Source organism: Crinia signifera, chromosome 4, assembly GCF_055691185.1.
Source record: "Crinia signifera chromosome 4, ASM5569118v1, whole genome shotgun sequence".
NCBI lineage: Eukaryota > Metazoa > Chordata > Amphibia > Anura > Myobatrachidae > Crinia > Crinia signifera.
Window position 1 is genome coordinate 278,035,740 of NC_139220.1, and position 23,994 is coordinate 278,059,733.

General features: G+C 45.7%; 1 protein-coding gene across 2 annotated transcripts; it reads right to left on the minus strand.

Moving 5' to 3' along the window:
• Positions 1-461: 461 nt before the first annotated feature.
• On the minus strand, positions 462-21,206 carry NUDCD3 (NudC domain containing 3). 2 transcript variants are annotated; one of them, XM_083184700.1, is made up of 7 exons: positions 21,113-21,206; positions 16,878-17,078; positions 16,526-16,797; positions 8,397-8,529; positions 7,268-7,411; positions 5,216-5,404; positions 462-1,688 (listed from the first exon to the last, which is right to left on the minus strand). In XM_083184700.1, exons 2-7 carry the CDS (start codon positions 17,067-17,069, stop codon positions 1,578-1,580), a joined length of 1,041 nt encoding a protein of 346 aa, XP_083040826.1. In that variant the 5' UTR covers positions 17,070-17,078; positions 21,113-21,206; the 3' UTR covers positions 462-1,577. The 2 variants fall into 2 exon arrangements, with proteins under 2 accessions (XP_083040826.1, XP_083040824.1); XM_083184698.1 differs by lacking the exon at positions 21,113-21,206 and adding an exon at positions 20,951-21,076.
• Positions 21,207-23,994: the final 2,788 nt, after the last annotated feature.

Consider the following 23,994-nt stretch of genomic DNA (forward strand, 5'->3'; position numbering starts at 1 on the left):
ATATATATATATATATATATATATATATATATATATATATATATATAGTCAACATGGGGTTTTTCACTGTTTTTTGACCCGCATGTCGACACAGTCAACACAGACACAGTTTCCAGTACACTGCATCGCTCGCTATGCTTTGGGCACGGTGCCTCGTTGCGCTCGGCATACTATTTTATTCTCCCACCACGCCCTAGCGGAGGGTAGGGCATGAAATATGGCCTGTCGGCACATGTCGACCTAATGCTTGTGTCGACCTAAACCCATGTCGACCTTACGGAGTCGACCCAATGCTTGTCATACATACTGTAGACCCAATGACCGTATCCCATGTTTCCTATCCACCAGTTATCTGTGCTACTGAGTGAGTTTTCAGACTCCCTCCATAACCCCTCATGGATTATTGTAAATGTTATTTACCATGTTTAGGAACGATTTAATAGGAGTACAAAGAAAAATGGTAACCACAACACTCAACAAATTTATTTCACTTAGTCTGTGAGGTATCTCTCTTGTCTCACATTACTGGCAGGGAGCACCACAAGATTTTGCATATCACATCCCCCCTCCCAAAGTGAGCACAGTGATAGTGCTGTCAGCTGGTACTTCAGGACCAGGCAACTTTCTTGTAAATTCCTGTATATAATGATATAACTGCAATCAAAACACACCGAGACTAGACACTGTCAAAGAGAACTGGGGCGATTTCTACCAAAAACTAATATTTCCATCACTCATGATTAATGATGTCGCCATTGTGTGCACCGACTGGGGTCATTCCAGTACATTTCTTGGAGAGTCTGTGTAATCTTGGGGCACCACAACTGTCCTAGGTAGCCATGGAAAGGTGCCAATTAGTTGTGTATTGCACAGAGTGGCCTGTGTAACATTGCTGAGGGCAGGAGGAAGGGGTACATCAGTAAATGCTTGGTAAATGATGCCCTTTATGTTGTGAAATGATTATTTATTACTGTAAGAACCAAAATGTTAAGGTTACAAAAAAGGATTGTAAACGGATTTATATACAACATAAATATTGATCCAGTGATTAACCCATGTCAAGGCAGAAAATAGGAAGGAGGAGTATGATGATATAGGGAAATGTAGATGGTGGAACATGCCAATAATTACAGCTGAATACCGGTAATTACTGGGAAGCTGCAAGTTACTTGGCTGGTCAGAGAACAAGAAAGGGCAACTCTCACAGACTGGCAGAGGGTGATGAGGGCAAGCCCTTGGTATCTGTGGATCTCTGACAAAGAGTGCCCAAACTGTCATTAAGTATATTAGCTCTTATATACCCGTATTACACAAGGGCTGATCACAGAATAAAAAATAGAAGGGTGAAAAAGAGGAACCAATCCACACGTTCCACCGGATAAATAAAACATCCATTCCCTGCCAATTCCCAGTTCAATGTGATTGCAGACTGATTTTAAATAAGCATTTAAATACATAATGAGAAGTAGATGATAAGGATAGCGGGTTGTGGCAAGGCTTTGGTGATCCAGATGCGATTGTGTAAACTTTGACCTCAGGAGATACAGACAAGCACTTGTTCCCATGTATACTGCGTGTCAGAATTGCACGGCGCCCGAAGAGATGTTAAACATAGAAGGGTCAAACGCCTGCCCCTTGAATGGGGATCCTTCTGCATCCCATCCTTTCTTCAGCATATCATGGACTTTCTGTAACGGGACATGGGAACACTAGTTATAGAATGAGGCTCATTCTGTGAGATGGAGAAACAGGGCAAGGCCTGGAGTTTGGTGAACAAAGCAGGATATAAAGAAGTTGTGGGGTCAGTATAAGGGGAGGTCTATGCGGTAACTAGGAGCGAAGGACAGCCGTGTTTGGGGACAGTATAAGGGGAGGTCTATGCGGTAACTAGGAGTGAAGGACAGCCGTGTGTGGGGTCAGTATAAGGGGAGGTCTATGCGGTAACTAGGAGCGAAGGACAGCCGTGTGTGGAGACAGTATAAGGGGAGGTCTATGCGGTAACTAGGAGTGAAGGACAGCCGTGTGTGGGGTCAGTATAAGGGGAGGTCTATGCGGTAACTAGGAGTGAAGGACAGCCGTGTGTGGGGTCAGGATAAGGGGAGGTCTATGCGGTAACTAGGAGTGAAGGACAGCCGTGTGTGGGGTCAGTATAAGGGGATGTCTATGCGGTAACTATGGGAGTGAAGGACAGCTGTGTGTGGGGACAGTATAAGGGGAGGTCTATGTGGTAACCAGAGGAATGAAGGACAACCGTGTGTGGGGTCAGTATAAGGGGAGGTCTATGCGGTAACTAGGAGTGAAGGACAGCCGTGTGTGGGGTCAGTATAAGGGGAGGTCTATGCGGTAACTAGGAGTGAAGGACAGCCGTGTGTGGGGTCAGTATAAGGGGAGGTCTATGCGGTAACTAGGAGCGAAGGACAGCCGTGTGTGGAGACAGTATAAGGGGAGGTCTATGCGGTAACTAGGAGCGAAGGACAGCCGTGTGTGGAGACAGTATAAGGGGAGGTCTATGCGGTAACTAGGAGTGAAGGACAGCCGTGTGTGGGGTCAGTATAAGGGGAGGTCTATGCGGTAACTAGGAGTGAAGGACAGCCGTGTGTGGGGTCAGTATAAGGGGAGGTCTATGCGGTAACTAGGAGTGAAGGACAGCCGTGTGTGGGGTCAGGATAAGGGGAGGTCTATGCGGTAACTAGGAGTGAAGGACAGCCGTGTGTGGGGTCAGTATAAGGGGATGTCTATGCGGTAACTATGGGAGTGAAGGACAGCTGTGTGTGGGGACAGTATAAGGGGAGGTCTATGTGGTAACCAGAGGAATGAAGGAGAGCTTTATGTGGGGTCAGTATAGGGGTAGTCTATGTGGTAATTATGTGAAGGAAAGCTGTGTGTGGGGTCAGTATAGGGGTAGTATGTGGTAATTATGTGAAGGACAGCTATGTGTGGGGACAGTATAAGGGGTAGTCTATGTGGTAACCAGAGGAATGAAGGACAGCTGTGTGTATAGTCAGTATAGGGGTAGTCTATGTGGTAATTATGTGAAGAACAGCTGTGTGTGGGGTCAGTATAAGGAGAAGTCTATGTGGTAACGAACGGAGTGAAGGACAGCTTTGTGTGGGGGCAGTATAAGGGGAAGTCTCTGGGGTATGTTCAATGTGGCCGGCGAGGGGGTTTTTATGGTAAGGATGGCTTGTTTTCGGCGAGGATCGCATAAAACAAGCAATCCTTGCCGTTTAAAACCCCCACCCCTCACCGGCCGCTCCCCCTAGTCTACGTTGTGGGTAAATCCTGGCTGTCCAATTTCCCCTGAACGGTGAGGTTATGCAGCGGGCCCGCTGCATATAGGTGCGAGCCTCGCCAGCAAGGTGGATATGGTGAGTGCAGGGGGTGGTTGAATACTGAGGGCGCGCTATGACGGCGAGCAATAGGCACTGCTCGCCAACATTGCTGGCCTGTTTGGCATTGAATATACCCCTCTGTGGTAACTATGGGAGTGAAAGGAATGTGTGTGGGGTCAGTATAAGGAGATGCCTATGATGGTATTCAATGCCCTCGACAGCGAGCTATGGCGTCAGCAGTGCCAATAGCTCGCAGTTAAGTATTCAACTCCCTCGCCTTCACTCAACGTTTCCACCTCACCGGTTACCTTAATTTATGTGAAAACGGCCAGTGTGGCCATTAAAACGTCAGGACTTGCCACAAAATGCAGCGGACCCCCTGCATTTGCAGCGAACCTCGCCGTCCTCTCACCTCTCCCTTACATTGAAAACGGCGAGGGGGTTTGATGGTGAGGATGGCTGGTTTTCGGCGAGGAAAAGCCATCCTCGCCATACAAACCCCCTTGCCTGACGCATTGAATACTGCCCTGTGTGGGGACTATGGGAGTGAAGGACAGCTGTGTGTGGGGTAACTATGGGAGTGAAGGACAGCCATGTGTGGGGTCAGTAGAAGTCTATGTGGTAACTATGGTAGTGAAGGACAGCGGTGTGTGGGGTCAGTATAAGTAGAAGTCTATGTGGTAACTATGGGAGTGAAGGACAGCCATGTGTGGGGTCAGTAGAAGTCTATAGGATAACTATGGTAGTGAAGGACAGCGGTGTGTGGGGTCAGTATAAGTAGAAGTCTATGTGGTAACTATGGGAGTGAAGGACAGCCATGTGTGGGGTCAGTAGAAGTCTATAGGATAACTATGGTAGTGAAGGACAGCGGTGTGTGGGGTCAGTATAAGTAGAAGTCTATGTGGTAACTATGGGAGTGAAGGACAGCCACATGTGGGGTCAGTAGAAGTCTATGGGATAACTATGGTAGTGAAGGACAGCGGTGTGTGGGGTCAGTAGAAGTAGAAGTCTATGTGGTAACTATGGGAGTGAAGGACAGCCATGTGTGGGGTCAGTAGAAGTCTATGTGGTAACTATGGTAGTGAAGGACAGCTGTGTGTGGGGTCAGTATAAGTAGAAGTCTATGTGGTAACTATGGGAGTGAAGGACAGCCATGTGTGGGGTCAGTAGAAGTCTATGGGGTAACTATGGTAGTGAAGGACAGCGGTGTGTGGGGTCAGTATAAGTAGAAGTCTATGTGGTAACTATGGGAGTGAAGGACAGCGGTGTGTGGGGTCAGTATAAGTAGAAGTCTATGTGGTAACTATGGTAGTGAAGGACAGCCATGTGTGGGGTCAGTAGAAGTCTATGTGGTAACTATGGTAGTGAAGGACAGCTGTGTGTGGGGTCAGTATAAGTAGAAGTCCATGTGGTAACTATGGGAGTGAAGGACAGCCACATGTGGGGTCAGTAGAAGTCTATGGGATAACTATGGTAGTGAAGGACAGCGGTGTGTGGGGTCAGTATAAGGAGAAGTCTATGTGTCACCCCTGTCTGTCTGCCCCTCCCTTTTACAATGTAAGCTCTCACGAGCAGGGCCCTCTCTCCTCATATGCTTTTCTTAGAACATATATCTCTGCCACCCTAGTAATTGCTTCAGTGTCCTGACCCCTGATGCAACTTTTACTTACCATGTACTTGTCCTAAATTGCCTTGTACTGTAATTCCTTATTTAATTGTTATTTATCTATTGTTAGATGCCGCCGAACCCTTGTGGCACCATATAGACAAATAATAATAATAGTGTGGTCACTATGGGAATGAGGCACAGCTGTGTGCCAGGCCAGCACAAGAAGTCTATCTGGGTATGCTGTCAGTGGCCAGATCACATGACTACAACATACCATTTCGTGACTCTGTGGCTTTCCCTGTATCTTCTGGTGGTAGTCAAACGTAAGCCGGTCCAGCACAGCGTGTTCCTCTTCATCCACTGTAGCCATGCTGCGCTCTTTGTTAATTTTATCAATGTCGATTTTTTCCTCGCCTTCCAAGACTGCATTCCACCAGTATTCCCCACATTTGCTGAGACTGATCTATGAGAGAAGAACACTGTTGTACAGTACATCTGTAGAGATTTAGGCAACATGTGGTTGTGTAGCTGTTGCAGAACTACAAATCCCAGCATGCGGGACAATTCCACAATACCTGTAGGTTGATAAGGCTTGTAACGATAGTGAAACATGCCAGTGTACATGGATAACTCAATATTTGACAAGTTCACCATCACAAGGGATCATTTTAGAATACAGTGACCCAGTATGGTGACATGTAGAAGTAACATAAATTACAAATGAATTACAGTTACTAACAACAGTGATAAATATGCAAAAATAATTTTTCGGAATGTTGGCTACTGTAATTGCATTTTATAGGAAGCGAGTGCAAGTTATTGTCCTCTGTTATCAGTCATTTCTGCAAAAGGTGGCTTGAGAGCGCCTGGCTGCAGTGCCCTGCTGCAGGGTTACTGACAGGAACTCTAGTGCAGAAACACAGCTTTATCCCCAATATACTCAGGACAGATGCGCTGGAAACCCTTAACTTAAACATTTATATTTCTCCTTGGTAGAGCTTTTACAGGACATCCCTGTGGACATTTAGTATATGGGGAGAAGTTGGACAATGTGAGGTATCGATAAAAAATGGCGCCCAGCATAGTTATTTGAATATTATTTTTTTTTACATTATTTGAATATATGGAATATTACCGCCCAGGATCATATTTTCCCTGTGATGCGCTCAGCCGGAAGGTCTGCGCATGCGCAGTTAGCGCCCCCCCCACCGGCCCGATGACCGCACAGCCCCGGCAGCAGTGCGGTGTGTAGCCCATAGGCTACAATGTGCTATCGGTATCTGAGAATGGTGGTAGACCAGGGATGCGAAGCGCTGCTGCCTGATTGGCCCGCGACGATGCAAGGGGGATCGCAGCTGGGATTGGAGATTCCTGCTGCGGTCCCCTTTGGTACATTTGTCTGATACTTAATATTTGCGGCCATTTTCAGGGATTTAGCCACAAATATTGTTTGATAAATGCAGCCGCTAGTGCCTATACCCACTGTAAGGATTATTCTGTGCCCCCTAGTGGACGATAAAGAATTTGTTTTTAAAAGTGGCAGCCTTGGCAGAAAATAAAATCTATTTCCTCACTGGCCCGCTGGCAGCCCAGATGCAAGCCCAGGAGAGAATCTTTGGCAAGTGGCATAATAGAAGAGCTTCTCCAAATATGGCCTAGGGATAAAGACATTGGGGCAGATGTATTAAGCCTGGCAAAGAGATAAACTGGAGATAAAGTGGAAGGAGATAATGCACCGGCCAATCAGCTCCCAACTGTCATATTTCAAACACAGCTGATTGGCCGGTGCGTTATCTCCTTCCACTTTATCTCCAGTTTATCTCTTCACCAGGCTTAATACATCTGCCCCATTGAAAGATATGATGGGAACGCTCATGAACAGCATGACAGCCAAACCTTACCAAAATTATTCTAAACAATGTATTAATAGTTGTAAACAGTGTGTCAAAAAAAGTTTTAGAGAAAGTGTTTTCTATTCCTTGTTTGATTGTAGTAATTGAGTCTAAAGGCCCATACACACTGAGCGATTTCCAGCCCAGCGATTTCAGCAATCATTGCTGTCCATACACACTGGGCAAAATCACCCATTGTGTATGCACCTTAATCACCTGCACACCTCTGTACATTAAATCTTGCACATGCAGTATACATCTATTACACAATTGTGTTTTTTACAGAACTGCAGGACGATCGCTTCGTTAGAGATGCTCAGTGTAATTAAACTCTACAGCAATAGGCTGTACAGGCCGATAACATGTAACATGGATTGGTCCTGCAGCAAGGAAATCATTATGTGCTACTGTTTATGTAACATTATTCTTATTACCAAGATGCATTTTCCAGGTTCCAGGCTCCACAATGAGGTCTCTGCATTTATCTTGTGAGTGAAGTTTCCATCCATGAGGACATGTTCCCCTTGACTATCCCTCACTGCCACACGGATGCATGTGCTTCGGAGGTCCACCGTCACCTGGGGGAGGAGCATCGCCAAGTGGTTAATATATTACAAACTCCTCATACCGGACTATCTTCCTCATTCCCAATGCACAGACCAGTAGTTTAGCATATTCTAATGTCTGAAAGGCTCATGTGTGACTGCGTCTGCCATCCCAAACTTACATAAATAATGGTACTCCTGATGGCGTCCTTGACCCAGTGCTGGCACTTTTTTTTATAAAGCCTCTCGAGAACTCTATGTGATGGGGGGCACAGCCAGTTCAAGGGAAATTGTTAACGATATCGTTAATGGATTATATCGTTTAATGTGTAAGCTTTAGTTCATGTACTGATCAATGCATTTAAGCCTGCAGACCCCAGCAGGGAACCCCACTTTTCTGCAGGTTTCTACTCTATTGCCATAAAAATAGCCATCACATTATTGTTAGACTTTAGGTATGGTCTAACTCTCAGAAGCTTCTGCAGGGGGCAGGGAGAATCTTACACTTTAAAATGGGAAATTGTCTAATAAATGTGACACCATTCCTAACCTATGCTGGTGCGAGTCAAGGCCTATAGTTGTGTGTATTACAAATCACATTTTAAGTATCCAGCTCCACCTGCTGCCTCTCACAGGAATACGCAAAACGCAGAACGTTACAAGGAACATGTGCCTGTTGTGCCTATAGCCTTGTGTAACATGTGATCATATTTGCTGACCACGGTTACTGAATACACTCATCCGTCAGTAATGTGCAAGTTACGGACGCCTTTGGAGGGAATTAGTGATTGCCCAGCAGTCACACATTCTCATTAGTTATATAATCACACTGTGCATAAATCTGTCCATAGCGGAGAAAACATCATGAACTGAATTACGTACATAAAGCATAAACCAATCCACAATACGGGATGGGATGAAATCATTCTGCAAATACATTGCTGTCCTCATTACAGATGGCTGGGGTCACTAATGCTACATGACTTCACCTACAAAGGAGAAATAATATATAGATCACCTGTCTGCCTTTAACCACATCCTTAGCCACCGGGACCTTAATTTCCAGGTCCATGTAATCCTGAGACCAGGAGTAGTTTTTCCTCACGGCACCATTGTAGCTGTCTGGGTCCGTTTGGAACTCTTCTTGACCCCTGATTGGAAATACAAAGCACATTAGCTATGGCAGACATACTCCTGGAGCCTATAAAACCAGTATCAGTCTGGCCCCAGTGTGCGGAGCATACAACCTTTAGATCCCACCCAGGAACTAGCATAGTCAGACCCTATTAAAAGTAGATTGGATTAACAGGTGCAATCCTATCTATTGGAAAAAATGGTTCCCAGCGTCCAGGCTCAATGACATTAGTGGAGTCCCGAGGGAGGCGCACCCTGCACTGCAATAATCATGTGTCCCCTTGCTGCCCAGCAGCCAAGACTCCCTGTCATCTGGCAGCTCTTACGATGGAGAGGCTGTCGGGCGAACAACAGGGAACGCGCACATTACTGGAGCTGCCGGGCGATCCACTGGGCACACAGACTCTGCAGCTGCAATAATGTTGTTCGCCCGGCAACCTCTCCAACATTAACCTGTTTCTGGCAGATAGGAAAGCCAGATGTGACATCACCTTCAGTCACATGATCTCTAGCACTCCTTTAGTGTACACTGTGACGATGAAGGAGAGCAGAGATCTCTCCCACACTGAGGCACAATGACTGGGTGGGAACAGATGCTTGAGAATATTACAGTGAGTGGTTGTCCAGTGTCCACTCTTTGGGGCAGATTTATTAAGCTCGGCGAAGTGATATAGTGTTTGGTTTTTATCACCGGCCAATTAGCTCCTAACTGTGAAGGTACAGGCTTGGTTTGAAAAATTACAGGTAGGAGCTGATTGTCCGGTGATAAAAAGCAGGGATTCAGTATTAAATCCCGGCAGCCGGGATCCCAGCTTTCAGAATCCCGACGCTGGAATCCCGACCGCCGAAATCCCGACCGCCGAAATCCCAACAGGGGGGGGGGGCACGCAGCAGGCCCGGTGCCTCGCTACGCTCGGCACACTAATTTATTCTCCCTCCGGGGGTGTCGTGGAGTGAGGGAGAAAGTGTTGGGATTTCGGTGGTCGGGATTCCAGCGTCGGGATTCTGAACGCCGGGATTTACACTGCATCCCAAAAAGCAGACACAATCACTTCACCGAGCTTAATAAATCTACCCCTCTGTTCTTTATATTGTCACAGGAGCTGTTAAACTTTGTGGAGCTGGCAAGCGGAGCCAAATACTTTTTTAAATATCTGAGGGAGATTTGTAGGGGCAGATAGTATTTCTGAAAAGCTGTTAAAAAAACAATTGTACCCAGCTTACCACATCTATCTGTGCTGGGTAAACCCAGATCTATGTGTGCCGTTGATAGACAGCCCCACATTACTAGACGTGTGGGCCAGTATATGGACGGCTAATTAAAATTAATTGTGCTACCCAGTGTGAGACAATATTTAGGAGCAAAAAATACATCTGTGGTTAATATACTGTATATATAAATCTCAAGTTTAAATCAATATGGTCACAATTTACCCATTTTATTATTTTTGCAAAGACTCCACACTAGCTACTTCTTGATGCCCAGGGTATGTGGAATAGTTAGCGCAATAAATTTGAGGAAGTGCGGCCCACTACAACTGAAAAGGAGGTACACCACCTCCTGAGAATACTAGAAACAAACAAATTTAGTTGTAGCCTGGCGCAACTTCTTCAAAAAGATATTAAAACCACCATATAATTGAACAGGGGTTTATTGGATTAAAACATGAGCAAACAAATAAATTTGATACACAATACAAACGAAACAAAATCTTGTGGACATCGGACTTGGGTCGACAATTTTCGAGGATAATCATATAATGTATCTCACCATCAACCGATGCTGCGGTGGGCTATTACTTCAGGCGAAGTCTCTGCGGCACCACCGCAGAAGGCTTGGTTCTTTGGATGAGATCCTCAAATCAAGGTGCAGGTGCAATAAAAGTGCAAGTGCAATGAAAGTGCGATCCCCATAAAGTGTCCAAGTGTCCAGGTAAAGTGCAAAAAAAGCAGGTTATTGCACTAAGTAGAATCAAATGATGTGTCCTTTAAAAGCAGGGTCAGCAACGCGTTTCGGAGACACACCGGTCTCCTTTTTCAAGCTGGGTACCCAGCTTGAAAAAGGAGACCGGTGTGTCTCTGAAACGCGTTGCTGACCCTGCTTTTAAAGGACACATCATTTGATTCTACTTAGTGCAATAACCTGCTTTTTTTGCACTTTGGCCCTTATTCTGGTTGGTGCGGCCAGAGCCGCACACGGGGCTCCGGCCGCACAAACCAATCCCCGCCCACCCTACGGATCGCCACGGCCGTCCGTACACGGACGGCTGGCGATCCGCATAAAAATGGTGGAGGCGTACGCCTCCACCATGGTGGGAGCTGCCCCCTGCATTCGATGGTCGTCGACCATCGAAGGCAGGTCCGCACGCCCCGGCAGCTCCCGCAAGCTGAGACCACACGGACAATCGTCCGTGTGGTAGCTTGTATGGGGGCTGAAAGCTGACATCCGGCGACGTCAGCTTTCCGCCCCCATGAGTTGCGTCATGCCCTCATTACCATGCATACGCCCCGCGTTTGCATGGGAACGCCCATGAAACGCGGGGCGTACACATAGGGAAATGAGGGCATGAAGCCTCTCACGCCCCTATACGCCCCCTTTGCGGCGGACGAAATACGTCTGCGGCGAAGGGGGCTGCACATGCGCAGATTGACCTCTGCGCATGTGCAGAGTAAAAACATCGGCGGTACGGCCGCACGCGGGCCGTACCGCACGAAACAGAATAAGGGCCTTTACCTGGACACTTGGACACTTTATGGGGATCGCACTTTCATTGCACTTGCACCTTGATTTGAGGATCTCATCCAAAGAACCAAGCCTTCTGCGGTGGTGCCGCAGAGACTACGCCTGAAGTAATAGCCCACCGCAGCATCGGTTGATGGTGAGATACATTATATGATTATCCTCGAAAATTGTCGACCCAAGTCCGATGTCCACAAGATTTTGTTTCGTTTGTATTGTGTATCAAATTTATTTGTTTGCTCATGTTTTAATCCAATAAACCCCTGTTCAATTATATGGTGGTTTTAATATCTTTTTGAAGAAGTTGCGCCAGGCTACAACTAAATTTGTTTGTTTCTACTTCTTGATGCCACCAGGCTGGAAAAAAATTCTGGGAAGAACACTGAGTAGAATTCTGAATGGCATAGGAGGTTGGGTCATGACTTCTGACCACAACCAGGTCCATTCTGGCTGACGTTAATTCATATATTATAGAGCCGCACTTCACACTACTGGGTGTAACAAAGGATACAGCTCTCCTTTTTATAAACTGTATTGATCCTGTCAGTTATTATTAGGTTTAAAACAGATGACTTTTCACAACAGATTTTGGCAGTACAGTGCCTCCATAAAGGTGATCTTTCAGAGGAAGGCCCGTATCATCGGTAACAAAGTGGGTTTTCTGCACCACCTATAGGTGAGCTGAGCCTGAACTTTTGTCTAAGAGGGTATTGGCAGGTCCTGTATTTTGGCCTAGCCAGACAAGGGGCAGGCTGTTGGTGTGGGTCCCATTTGTGGACTGAGGGCAGGCTAATGGGCTCAGTATCCTTGTCAAAGTGTCCATCGAGGCATGAAAGGGTTGGACACTCTGAGAGACCACTGTCCTCACCCGCCTGCACGCCAGCTGCTGACGTCAACAAGCCGGGTCCTGGGACCAGACCCGATCGGTGAGAACACAAACAACTAAGCGGACAGCTCTGCTGAGGAGTACCGCTGCCTCTATCACTTAGGGAAAGGTAGGGACAGCACAGGCTAGCTTCCTCTCATCTTCTCCATAAAGGAGTGTAAACATACATACAATTTTTTTATTTTTCAGGCGTCACTCGCACACTCAATTATTTATTTATTTGCATATCCACACCCACCCAGCACTCTTTTTTAAACCTTTTGCTAATGGACTTCTGTAATGGACAGAAGAGGAGACCCAAGCTTCTTTCCAGCAACCACCCCGTAGCTCAGTGAGGTCTTCCTCTGTCTCCACACTCTGCCATATACCCATATTTTTGGGGTAGTTTGTGTTTCATACTGGGCTTGCCTTGTTGTGCCAATCTGTTGTTGGTGGCAGTGGAATCTGTCAGTAGTTGCTACGTGTGCCAGCCCCTGGGCCCCAACACTCATATATTAAGCTGACCTATGGTTCTCTAGTTGTGAATGTTGGACATTAAACATGTTTATATACATGACTAAACCTCATCTATTTGGGCATGTGAAAAGTGAAGGACGCCAGGTCAGAGAAACAACTGAATTGGCCTGGTGGACAATAAAACAATTGTTTTGTTATTAAACTCCTTCAGCTCACCCAAGGCCCTGTATGTGCAGGAGCACTGCCAGGACAGAACCCAGAGTGGAAAACTTCCACCACCACGGTTAGCAATGAATGTAAAGGTTAAAGGACAGGTGCGAAACGGAGAAGGACGCAGCAATAAAAAGACCTGAACAGTGGCATTTACAGGGGGGGTTCTGAGTACTTTTTTCATGTAATGAGCCATCTACCATGGCCTGCAATGATCTGTCTATCTATATACACTTGTCTAGCAGACCCAGTATCTACTGGGTCACCTTAAAAGTCACCCTCTCTGGAAACAGCCGGTTTGCCCCAGAGGAAATCCATCCCAGACTAGCAGAGTGCAATGTTAGGTTTTACTGCATTTATCTCAATTTGCCGCCACGTGAACATCCCCCGCCGCAATGTGAATGGATGTTTACCATCGGCCCACCCGCATACCCAGAACGCCTGAATACCCATGAGAACGCGCATGGGGACACCCATAAAACGCCGTCCCCCGGACCGCCTCCAACCCCGTGCGAAAGCCTTGAGGACTGTACAAGTCACCAAAGGCATCCGCACAGCTGCACTGCACATGCGTAGATTAGCGTATTCGCAGAGCCAAAACATCGGTTCCTGAAGAGAATACGCTGGGAACCGATGGGACGTGAATCAGGCCCTTTAGTTCTGAATGTAAAATGGACATATAATTAAAATAAAACAATAATAATATTAATAACTCCATGCTATCAGGGACTCCCCCTCCAAGGGAATTCACTGAGGCCAGAATTGTAGTGTTCCCAAAGCCTGGAAAGGACCCTACTAAGGTCCAATCCTACAGACCCATTTTATTACTGAACCAGGACTTGAAACTCTTCACCAAATTAATAGCCCAATGACTACAGGCTATTTTGCCCCGGATATTACACCCGGCGCAGAATGGTTTTGTTAGAAGCTGTACCTCTATTCATAACATTTGTATGTTGGTGGCCGCTATACATAGGCCTAGACAGGTGGGGAACAAGGAAGCTATTATTGTCAGATGCGATGCAGACAAAGCATTTGAGTGTTTCCTGGTCACACATTCTTAGAGTCCTTGAAACTCAGCAATTTGGAGAGGAGTTTATTAACCTTTTTCCAAATGCTATATTCTAACCCTACGGCTCGCCTGACGATCAATGGTTTAAATTTACAATGTTTTTCGTTGTTTAGGAGGTACGCGACAATGCTGCCCCCTTTTCCCACTTCTGTTTAATTTGGCTTTGGACCCACTGATATGCACATTTTTTAAAGATGCACATTGGAAGGGAATCAAACTAGCAGATACGGAGATTAAGGTCTCAGCTTTTGCTGATGACCTCCGACTATATTTTGATAATCCCAAAGTAGCTATGCCTGGCCTCTTACGAACGCTATCAGTGTTCCACAACATATCCGGATTCCTGGTCAATTTTGACAAAACTGAGGCACTAGCAATTTTCCCGACAGCTAGACAGGACTGGTCCCCTCCCTTTCCTTTCTAATGGGCGCAATCTCACTTGATATATTTAGGACTACGTTTTCCCAATACAATAGAAGACCTTTATCATGTATATAATAATCATTTTATCACACAAATAAAGTCGGATTTTGACAAATGGAAACATCTTCCATTATCCATATCATTTCCTAGACTTCTCTACCCGGTACAGATGCTGCCGTTTCTTCTCACTAAGCAAGACCTCATGACTATTAATAGAGCACTTACTAAATTTATTTGGAATGGGAAACGTCCCAGGAGATCTCTTTTCACATTGCAGCAACCTCTCCTATTGGGAGGGATCAACTTACCAAACATTCAAGAGTACGCAGTTGCCTTAAACTTAAGATATGCATTGGATTGGCTGGGGAACTCAAATAACTTTGCCATGGCAGACATGGACGGAGCCTTTTTGGCTGAAACGTCTTTGCTTGCTTTTTTACATACCCCGGTCCAATTGATTCCTGATGAGATTAAGGGGGGTAATCAATGTCTGTCGTGCTCCCGCAGCCATCTCTCGACGGGGGGAGATGGCTGCGGGGCCCTATTCAATGCTGTCTTTCCCGACAGCATTGAACAGGGGTTCTCGGCAGAACAAGCCCGACTTCAGAAGCTGTCGGGCTCGTTCTGCAGAGAAAAGCCGGAAATAGTCGAGCTCCCGGCCGGAGCTCGACTATTTCCAGCCTCAGCTCGCGGCCACGTTCCCTTCTCGCCGCTCGGTGGCCAGAACATTGAATCCCGACTGCCAAGCTCCAGTCGAGCAAAGCGAGAATGGGACAGGGGCACGGCTGTCGAGCTAGCTCGACAGCCGTGCCCCTGACATTGAATACCCCCTAAGGCTAACCCGTTACTATTCACCCCATACCTAACGTGGTGGCATATGCGTAAGGGCTTTGGTTTGCCCTGTATACGCTCTTTGTTTTCACCATTCATTCCTAATAGGGATTTCCAGGAAGGAAATGCTGCTCCTCCAATTCTTAGGAGGAGGATTACGTCACAGTCCTTACCCTCTCCAAGTATAAAGAATTATTTCCGAATATATAATTTCCCATGTTTGCATATTTTCAAGCCAGGAGTTATGTTTTGAAACTGCTGACTGAACTACCAATAGTAGAAAAAAGTAATATTTTAAACACCTTATTCATTAAACAAAAAAGGTTCTCCTATCTCCACATCTACCATATATGAATTAGTGAGGAAAAAAATTGACCTGTCTAAAGGTAACTCAGGACTTCTTAAATGGCGAGACACCACGCCAGATCTCTCTGTAGCGCAAATAGTTAAGTTGTCGGGACAGCTGAACAAACAGTCATCGGCATCATATGTAGAGATGCAATATAAAATATTGCATATGGCTTACTACAACCCCTAAACTTAGACAGTTTACCGGCCTTTCTACAAACTCTAACTGATTTAAATGTTCTTCCCCCAATGCTGACATAATACATTGTTTATGGTCTTGTCCGATAGTGCAGGAATTCTGGAAAGAGATTCAGGAATATATCACAAAATATTTAAACATTTTATTCATGGTCTCCATGCCCTGGGCTCTATGGAATTATTACCCTGATTCTCCTAGTCTTAAATTTACTATGGATACCCGCCGCCTATTAGCCAGAATTGCCCCAGCGGCAAAAAAGACCATTCTGGCGAGGTGGATTTATTCGGATTCCATATCGATGTTACTCCTGTTCCTAAGATTATCATACATCTACCAAATGGATTGGATAGAATGTGCCTTGGATGTAGAGCCCGCTCCACGAAATTCTTTGGTACATGGCTACGCTATATTCTAACTATGGAACGTGAAAATATAAGGAGGGTAGTTTGAATGTCTACATGGTACAATATGGCTACGCTAGAGGGAGGCGGCCTTTTTAAATATATTGAAGACCTAAAGGACTCCATATAATATCTGAAAAATATCTGCAGCTATGTACAATACCCATATAGATCTGTGAAACACTGCACTGTACTTATATTTTCATGTTTCTTTTTCTTTTGTATCGAGATGCTCATGTCACATTTATTTGATTAACAATATTTTAAAAAAATAATAATAATATTAATAATTACTTGATGTATAAACAAGCAATACAGAATGTAAAAATCTATATATTTTAAGACATTGGAATGACAGTAAAGCATGAACAGGAGGAGGACAGAATTGGGAGGAAGAAAGCAGGGGCCTTACAGAAGGCAGAAAGATGATATATTAGGTCACATTACTTGGAGCCAGAAGCGGAACAGTCGCCGTCATTTCTGCTGGTCTCCGTTTCTTCGGCGTTCTGCGCTGCACTAGGAGCATCTGGCTGACTCTCTGGCTTTTCCTGTTCTACTGGTACCTCCTCTGCAGGGGTCTCTATGATCACTTCTTCTGCCACTGCTGCACCGTCACTCTCTGGCACCTTCACCTCCTCCCTCACTTGCAGTTTCTTCTGCAAGTCCTGCACTCTGCGCTCATGATCCTGAAGCGCCAGTCGCTCGTACACTTTGAATGTCTGACAGAGGAGAACTGTGATTATACCTCCTTGCCAGGAAGGAGCAAACAACACTGCAAACCGTGATGCCGACTACTCACCTGTAGCACCATATTCTGTGCAGTACCGGGGGGGAATCCCAGGCGGTCCTGGGGGTTCAGCAGCAACCGATAAAAGTCTGTCTTGCGGTACAAGAAGCCAAAGTAAATGCTTAAGAAGTCCTGTATGTTCCCCACATGTTGCAGAATTCCCAGCAGAGCATGGTCATAACGGTCTGATAGTTCTGGCTCCATCACTGCTCCCTGCGGACAAACACAACATGGTGATCACCATATAGTTCTACCAGAGAGATGATGCCAATGCAGAATTTGTTTATGTACACGTGTACAGCATGTGAAAAAGAAAGAACACGGCGTTTCATATATGTGTTTTTACATATCTGGATATAATTTACAATCATATAATCCTCACTAAGGGACAGATGTACTAAGCCTCTGAGAAGGATAAAGTGGAGAGTATTAAGCTACCAATTAATCTGCTTCTGTCTTTTTTTTCCAAACACACGAGCATGAAAGCTAAAACCTGATTGGCTGGTAATGTAACACCATCTGATGAGCTCATCGCTGCCCCGCACACACTGGGTGGCTAAACTGAGTGAACTGAGCTGCCTTCAGCTGAGAATCGCCCAGTGTGCTTATGGGGCTTTAGTCCTAAATACGATAAATCTAATGCTGCCCATACATATGTGCGATCGGATTCGATGCGACATCGCAGTGCGATGTCCATCGAACCCGATCACATCTTGTGGTGCTAAAGTGCCCCCTTTGCAGCACCCGATGTTGCATGCCATCTTAGCTCAGCCAATCAGAGGGCTGCCCAGTGTTTTAAACACTTCTGCCACCACCTATGATAGACCCTCGCCACCGCTACTTGCGCTACATAACGCCGCCCTCTGCCCGCCATCTCCCATGCCGCCAGCGGTCCCTCCGGCCCCCTCTCCCCATCACCACGCCGATGAAAATGCTTCCCTCCGCCCCCCACCTGCAGATCGCATTCGAATATCGCATGTGGTTAAAAACCACATGCGATCGCTCCTGCGATTTGAAAGATATTATTTGCAGCACATAAGATCTTGAGACATTCGACCGGCATGCCCGCAAATTGCGTCAAATGTCCCCTTAAAAATGCATATAATCATTCGATTTCTCAGCCAGATGCGGTCGAAATCGAAGGATTGCATGCGATATCTCACATATGTATGGGCAGCATAAATATAAAATCGTACACCCAACGAATGATTCAGCAGCTTGTCACACCTTTAGCAGAAACAACTGGAAGTAACAGTTTTGTTTATTATGGGTATATAAAGCTTCTAAAAATGAAAAGAGGTGATGTTGTCCATAGCAACCAATCAGATTCTGTCTATCATTTTCTAGGATGCAATAGAGACTTCATTTTTTCCCCATCTTTGAGGAATGTAACCCATCCCTCTGCACAGCTCTGCTCCCTCCTCACTGATGATTGGGAGCATCCAGTTATTGCACAGCTTTCCTAAGCACACAGCCCCTCCCAGTATCCGGACTCAATGGTCTAGATCTGGGGTAGCCAATCCTAGTCCTCGAGAGCTACCAACAGTGCATGTTTTGCAGGTCTCCTCACAGAATCACAAGTGAGCTAATTAGCTCCATCTGTGGATCTTTTAAAATGTGTCAGTGATTAATGAGTGCAGCTGTGCAGCAGCTAGGTTGTCTGTAAAATGTGAACTGTTGGTAGCTCTCAAGGGCTAGGGTTGGCTACCACTGGTCTAGATCAGGCATGTCCAAACTATGGCCCTCCAGCTGTTGTGAAACTACAAGTCCCGTTATGCCTTGCCCAGTTTTGCTATTAGGGAATGCTAAAACTATGGCAAGGCATGCTGGGATGTGTAGTTTCACAACAGCTGGAGGGCCACAGTTTGGACATGCCTGGTCTAGATTGACTCTAGATCGACCACTATTGGTCGACTATCAAAAGATCGATATTCAATTGAATATATTAATATTCAATTAAAGTCGGATCCATTCCGACATTCATTTGTCAGAATAGATCTGACATGCCCTATTCAATCAGCAGCCAAATCCGACTGTCGGATTTTGCTGCTGCTCACCGGTGACCGGCTAAGCAACGGAGGAGGCAGCGGGCGAACTGCCCGGCAGTGGGACCGGGTGAGAGATGAGAGGAGGCTAAGGGATGCGGGCAGGAGGAAGGTGGACTAGTTTTTAGCTGTTTACACATCTAAAGATGAATCTGCAGATGGAGATTGTTCATACACACTGACCAACTAGTGTTCATTCTAGCACTCGCCATCTTTAAAAACCCATGCAGTTCCTCTTCCCTGCCTTGGGGTGTCGCTGTCTGCTGTAGTGCTTCTAGCACAGTGTGGTCTGTATATCAGCACTGATATGCAAACCAGACCTGTGCTAGAAACACCACAGAAGACAGCAACACTCCCGGCAGGGAAGAGGAACTGCATGGGTTTTCAAAGATGGCGGGTGCTAGAATGAACACTAACCAACCACAACTTGGATCTACAGATATATCTGTTGTTGAGATTGGTCAATAACGTTTTCCTCTGTACACACTGGCAGATCGTCTTACCAGACACATGAAAGAGCACACTAATGCTGGAATTCAATTGGAAGCGAGGCTTATTGAGGTAAAAAAAGCTAGTGTATAAAATGGCTAATTTTGGATGATCAAGGGCATGTGTGCTCCTGATACCCATGGGAAAATACATTGGGGGAAATTTACTAAGATGTGTATTCTTCTTCACATGTGATGTTGCAATGGGCAACCAATCAGAATCTACTTCATATTTATTTCGCACCCTCTAGATTGAAGATAGTAGACAGGATCGGATTGGCTGCCCATAGCAACATCACTTGTGAAGTAGAATACACACCTTAGTAAATTTACCCCTTTGTGTGTTAAGAAGCTTGAAACCCATTCACACCACAGGCTAGACCCAGGTTATTGCCAGGGCTTCTCCTCTGTCGGTGCTTGGAGATGACATCTGTACACAACAATCTGCCACCTGGGTTAACCCAGTCCAAGCGGCAGTCTGAAAGGTGTATTATTTAACCCCAATGTATTGAAGCGGCTGGCATGTCTCATCCAACCACAATTTCCAACAGAAGATTAGAAAATATAGAACACGGTCTCAAGCACATTGAATAAGTATGTTCTGCTAAACCAGGTGTAGGCAACCTGTGGCTTTCCAGCACACAAGTCCCAGCATGCCGTGCCACAGTTTTAGCTCTCCCTAAGAGCAAAACTGTGGCAAGGCATGCTGGGACTTGTAGTTTCACAAGAGCCACAGGTTGCCTACACCTGTGCTAAACTTTTAGATTCTGCCCCTGGAAGTTATGGTCAGTTGTTAAGGTTAAGCTAGGTTAAGGTTAACCTGAAAGAGGCCACAATGTTTTTAACCTACAGTTATAACAATCCAAAGTACTTCCCTAGTTAACACTTAAAAGCCATCAGAAGCAGCTGTAACCTCGAAATAAACTACTGCAGTTTGACAGGAACACCAGATCCCCAAGAATCAACAGGGCCTCTCGTAACAGAAGGAATTGAGAATGTAAAGGGGTAAAAAATAGAACATGAAAAATACACAAAACTGACAGAATTCTATTCTGCACCAAGCGTAATGTATATAAATGATAGTAGTACCGTCAGCAACAATAAGTGCATACAAATATCAAAATACAGATAAAACAGTTGCTGTAGTTGCAACTACTAAGGTTAGTACCAAACCATGATTTATTAGTGATTATATATTTTTTATCCTCATCGTGGCCCCTTCTATCAGGTCCATCATGCTCTTGGACTTTCCTCCCAGTTGAGGATTGCAGTCAACACAGGTGACTACTAACATCAAATGACAGGGGTGGGGTAAGTCCAGGAGACTGCTGGAAGGGGTCATGTTGGAGGGTCTACTCCAGTCTGCACCCCCCATATCTATCACTCACTGGGAGCCCCTGAGCGGTTACAGGTGTGGATTGCACTGAAAATAGAGCATATTAATCAATATGCACCGTACAGCCTATAATTGCATCCTGCAAGAAATGCTGGGACTTATAGTTGCAACTGGCTATCCATATGCATCACGTCGCTTGACACATATGAAACCTACCCCATGTCTCACCCCTGTGTACATAGCTGCACAGCTAATACTGCACGTGATACAGTGACCCTTAGTGTGCATGCAACATGGCAAATGCCCTGACGCAGTCCGGGGTAGCACTGTATAACACAGCAGCATGCACGCCTTACACATGGGATTTATGTCACTCACTGTTATTATCACCTTCCTCCGGTCTCTTCTCACAATAACAACTTCCAGGTATTTGGGCACTTCCGCTTCCGGTTAAACGACAAGCGTTCATGTCATGTGCGAATGTTGCCCTATTCAAAGATGGCGGCGATCGCTTTGGACTAGAATTGTGAGACCAGTGTATGGTGTATTCCCCCTAATATTAATAATAGCCGGTGTGTATGTGGGAGATAATAATGTAGTAGAATATAGGAGTAAGGTATAAAATGTCCTCCATCCTCTTCTCTTTGCCCCATTCTCATGTGACTTCTGGAGCCCCAACTAACTCTGTTCTTGTTTTTTGGAGGGATGTAGTCCCGCATTCCTGTGTCTTTCTTTTCTATCATTTTGGAGCTATTGGTTCTTTGAGAGCCTTATGGATAATGGAATCTATGTGCAGGCATCATACTTTCTGTACTTGTTTGCAGTGGGCACAGGCCACACACACACACTACACCCATATTATCAATAACTCCAGAATCCAGCGGCGCTGACAGTGACTACTAGGCATAGGTGGTGCGCAGGTGTCTAGGAAAATAATGTGGCACCATTTTCCCCGAGTTTTGTGCACCACCTAGTAGGGATGGACATCGGAAGCCCACCATCAAATGATAGTTGGGTTTCCACCATCAAGTGAATCATTCCATTTTATTTATTTATTAGCAGTTTCTTATATAGCGCACACATATTCCGCAGCGCTTTACAGAGAATATTTGAACATTCACATCAGTCCCTGCCCCAGTGGAGCTTACAATCTATGGGGCAGATGTATTATAGCGGTGCGATAAGCGCCGCTATAATACTTCCTGCTTTGCCTCATTAACGAGGTGAAGCAGGAGGGAAGACCGACAACATGTATTATCATTTTGTCTGCCAAAGCAGGGGAGTGCTAACTCCCCCCTCGGGTAATATCCCTTCATGGAGATAGCGCATCAGTTTACTCCTTTCCCCCGGCCGACTGGACTCGGCATGCACGGGATCTCGCTTCTCAAGCGAGAACCCCAGCGCAGCCCAGAGCCAACAGCAGGTACAGAGCTGTCCCTGCTGTTGAGATAGGGCTTCGCCAGCCTGCTGCTGGCGAAGCCATAACCAGCATCGAGTGGACAGGGCAGCAATGCTGACCGTTCATACATTCAGCCTGCTATCATTTAGCGCCCCTGTCCTTTACCTCACACTGGCTCCTTCATACATAGGGGAGAAGCGGTATCAGTGGACATAACGTGCGCTGATAACCCTTCTCCCCCATATCGCCCAGTCATACATCTGCCCCTATATTCCCTACCACATGTACATGCACACACATTCATTCTAGGGTTAATTTTGTTAGGAGTCAACTAACCCACCAGTATATTTTGGGATTATAATGGTATAACCACTGCACTGAATGGTATAACCATTAATAATTATGTGCATGTGCAGAAGTAGGGCTTTGCACATAAACTTCTGGGTGTCAGCAGCTGCATACAATCTGTCAGCCTTTGGATGGACATCAGAACGCATCATCTGATAGTTGGCTACAATTGAATGTCTGCAATTCGTTGGAACAAGTACCTCTATCGGATTGGGAACTTGATGGTTGCTAATCATTGGCCTCTGACTTCCATCCATACTATTCATTATATATGTTTATATTACTACTGTTCCATTCACTGGAGGGAATTATTTAAAAAAAATGTGAAATAAATTATAGAGTAACTAGTCTAGTCCGACGGACGGGCGAAAGTTTATGCTTGTGCAATTATCCAATGTTTTGGTGGTATGCCCAGAAATTTCTCGGGCTGTGCTGCAGGAGCGGGCTCTCCTGAGAAATTTCCGTGCTTCTGTAAAGAAAGGGCCCAACCACCCTTTTGCTGATTACGCCCCCCCCAATCCTCCCCGTCACCACCCTTGTTGCCGATCCTCACCATTGCTGTTTTGGGAAAGATCAGGGTCGCTTGGGGAGGTTTAGCTGCACTTGGCCATTCGTGTGTTTGGGCGTCCAAACACAGGAATGCTCAAACACACGAACAGCTGAGCGCCCAAACACCGGAAACCCCCCCCTCCACCCCATGCGGCCGCACCCTTCTAGTTGTATTCAGAAAGTCAGAAGCTTTCCAGTGACATATCACAATGCATGACAACAACAGAAATAGCATTGACCCTTATGACCGCACCCTTAAGGGCTCATCAGATTAAACCCATCTTTGAACTAGACGATAAGGTAGTGTGCAAAGTTTTAAGTCGATTAAAGCGTTCGAGAGTTATCGTGGAACATCCATTCACGTACACACACAAACATCATTCAATTACACTTATGTAGATATGGGCTTATGGCCCTGATGAAGAGTGGCATATTATGTTTGTTGCATGTTTCCGGTGTCTCCCAGTGGTAAAAACAAGGCCCTAAGTAAGTCTAGAAAAAAATATGGTTTGGCCATATTTATTACATAAACCAATGGTTTCCAAACTGTGTGCCGTGGCTCCCAGGAGTGCTGCGTAGCACTTGCAGGGGTGCCGTCGGTAACAAACCTTTGGCCTAGGGGTGCCGTGAAAAAAATTCTGATACTCTAGGGTAAAAATATATTACAGGTTGGAGGCTGGTTACAAGAATCTTTCTCCAAGCTGTAAAGATCCCGGCGTATGATAAGTCTAGAAAAATAATTATAATTATATAATTAGGTGTCTTTCTTAACATCCACTCATTTGTCCCAGTGAGCAAGCCAAACACTCGCAAAGTAGATAAGGAAGACCAAAAAACACAGAATGGGGCATGTTGCGCTGTTGGGTGAAAGATAATCTCCGAATACCTCTGTCTGAACAAAAATGAAAGTGGACACACTGTTTAAACAAAGTAGTACTGTATATATAATGTTGCAGTTTAAAAT